The sequence below is a fragment of the Phaethon aethereus genome, assembly GCF_964289735.1.
Source record: "Phaethon aethereus genome assembly, chromosome: 10".
NCBI classification, from domain to species: Eukaryota; Metazoa; Chordata; class Aves; order Phaethontiformes; family Phaethontidae; genus Phaethon; species Phaethon aethereus.
Window position 1 is genome coordinate 14802488 of NC_138586.1, and position 2540 is coordinate 14805027.

General features: G+C 47.1%; 1 protein-coding gene across 1 annotated transcript; it reads left to right on the plus strand.

The window, feature by feature from the left end:
- Positions 1 to 406: 406 nt before the first annotated feature.
- On the plus strand, positions 407 to 1525 carry AGTR2 (angiotensin II receptor type 2; the record flags this gene model as incomplete). The annotated part of the gene is made up of 1 exon (XM_082004026.1): positions 407 to 1525. The coding sequence occupies one exon, from the start codon at positions 407 to 409 to the stop codon at positions 1523 to 1525; it is 1119 nt and encodes a 372-aa protein (XP_081860152.1).
- Positions 1526 to 2540: the final 1015 nt, after the last annotated feature.

Consider the following 2540-nt stretch of genomic DNA (forward strand, 5'->3'; position numbering starts at 1 on the left):
CTGCCTTTGGTCACAGAAGTTCCTGAAGTATCTCCAGCTCCTGAGTCTATAATCTTTTTACTCTGCTGGCCACAGAAAGCACCATCTGTAATCACAGATAAAACCCAGCTGCTCGCTTCTCTGCCAGGCTAATTAAAAACTGCGGTGACCTCCCTAGGGCTAATTGTGTCCTGTCAGTGGGATGGAGGAAAGGAGTCCAGCAGGGTTGCCTGGTATTTCAGCACTGGGCTTACTGACGTGATTTTACGTGGTTTTTATTCTATTGTGACTGTGTGATTCCAGAGCTGAGGGGGCTACAGAGCGCGTGCCTAACACACGGTTTCTGATCTGCAGGTGAGCGATGTGATAGAAAAGTGCTGCTAGCACATGAATTTCCTGCAGAACCTCCTTTTCCACCAGCACCAACATGCAGAGCAACTACTCCCTGGTCATCACCACCAGAGAAACTCTCCAAGTCCTCCATACAGCACTGACAAACTCATCGGCTGCATTGCGCTCACCCCCTCCCTGCCCGCTCACCTCGTCAGATTATCAGTTTTCACTAATCCCAGCACTCTTCTCTGTGGTTTTTGTTCTGGGGTTGGCTGGCAACAGCGTGGTGGTTGTGGTGCTTTGTCGTCACAGTGGTGCCAAAACGGTTGCTAATATCTACATTTTCAACCTGGCCGTGGCAGATTTGCTGTGCCTTGCCACCCTTCCCTTCTGGGCTACCTACTATGCGCAGGGGTACCACTGGCTCTTTGGGTCTCTCATGTGCAAAATCTCCAGTTCTGTCCTGTGCTTGAACATGTTTGCAAGTATATTTTTCATTACGTGCATGAGTGTGGACCGGTACCACGCTATTGTCCATCCTATTCGCTCTCAAAGAAGAACTCCACAGCAAGCTTATTTTGTAGCATTGGTTGTGTGGGGCCTTGCCTGTTTGTCCTCCCTCCCAACTTTTTATTTCCGTGACACTCACTATATCGAAAGTTTGGGGGTCAATGCTTGCATTATGGCCTTTCCTCACGAGAATTACGCAAAATGGTCTGTGGCAACAGCGTTCCTGAAAAATGCACTGGGCTTCTTCATCCCCTTGACAGTGATCACCACGTGCTACATCTGGATCAGGAGGCACTTGCTCAAAGCACAGGAGTTTGGGAAAAACAAGCAGAAGAGGGACAAAGTCCTAAAGCTGGTGGCTGCTGTTGTTGTGGCCTTCTTAATTTCCTGGCTCCCATTCCACATTTTAACGTTTTTGGATGCCTTGGCTCATATGAACGTCATTAACAACTGTGACGTGACAGGGATCATCGACACAGCGCTGCCGTTCGGCATCTGCATGGCGTTCGCCAACAGCTGCATCAACCCTTTGCTGTACTGCTTCATTGGGAACCAGTTCCAGGAGAAGCTCCATCGCTTGTTTAAGCGACGAGTTTATCAGTTCAACAGCCATCAAGAGAGCTCTTCTTTGAGGAAAGGGAGCGGCTTCAGAGATGCTGAGACCCCCGTGGGCAAGGAAGGGGGGCCAGAGTCCTTGCTGTAGGCACTGGGGCGTGATGTGGGGCAATGTCAGTGCAGCTGGCGGTCCCTGCAGTGGTGACACTCATCTCTCCTGTTCCCTTTGTTTTGTGCCCGTTCATTCACCAGCTGTTTGAAGGACAGCTTCATTCACAGCTGTTTGAAGCTGGTTTTTTCATGCATGGGGATTTATTCTTCCTTTCTTTCCACAATGAGCACTCAGGTGTTACACAGAGGGAAGATTCTGGCAAATAAATACATTGATGGAATTTTAAATATCAGCTGAGATCAGGCGGGTGTTTAGTGTAACAGAAAAAGGCAAAATATACCAAAGGACCATTGCGCGATAGCTACGATTGTGTAGGCGCTGCGTATTATACCCTGAGCTGATTTTCTAAAAGAGATTCTCGCTAGAGAATGTGTAAATAAAGCAGTGCAGATACTTCTGTACCTATCTGTAAGAAAATATTTTTACCTTTATTTTATATATAAATATATATATAATTTTTTTTAAAAATACATGGCTAGAGATGTCATATGTAAAATGCATCACATATGTCTCCTGCTTGCTTAGGCCTGCGGCCATGAGAGCTGGTGGAGACACGGTTCTGCAAACTGCTGGAGGCAGGAGAGTATTCATGGGGGAAAGTACCACCACGTGCATGTTTTTATACCTTTCTCATAGCAGGTAACAGGTTTGTGGGCCAGATGGTCCTTCGCTTTGATTCAGTGTGGTCACTTTTGACAGTAATGTCCTGAGAACTGAACATGCTACGTCCCACCGCTGCATGGGCGTGTTGAGTCCCATGCAGTGTCCAGCAGCCTTCGGGGAAAGGACTTGCTAGACTTTTTGCATTCTAAATGTCAATTACTACTGTAATTTTGGGGTACTATGTACAGAAAGCCCAAGTGACTCTGTCTTGACACCCAGAAGAAAAACCACGGTGTGACTCGTAAGACTTACCCACATCTTGGTATGGGAGTTGACTCGTTTGTAAATAAAAGAAAGGGGGGGGGAGTATTTGGCAAATACTGATTCT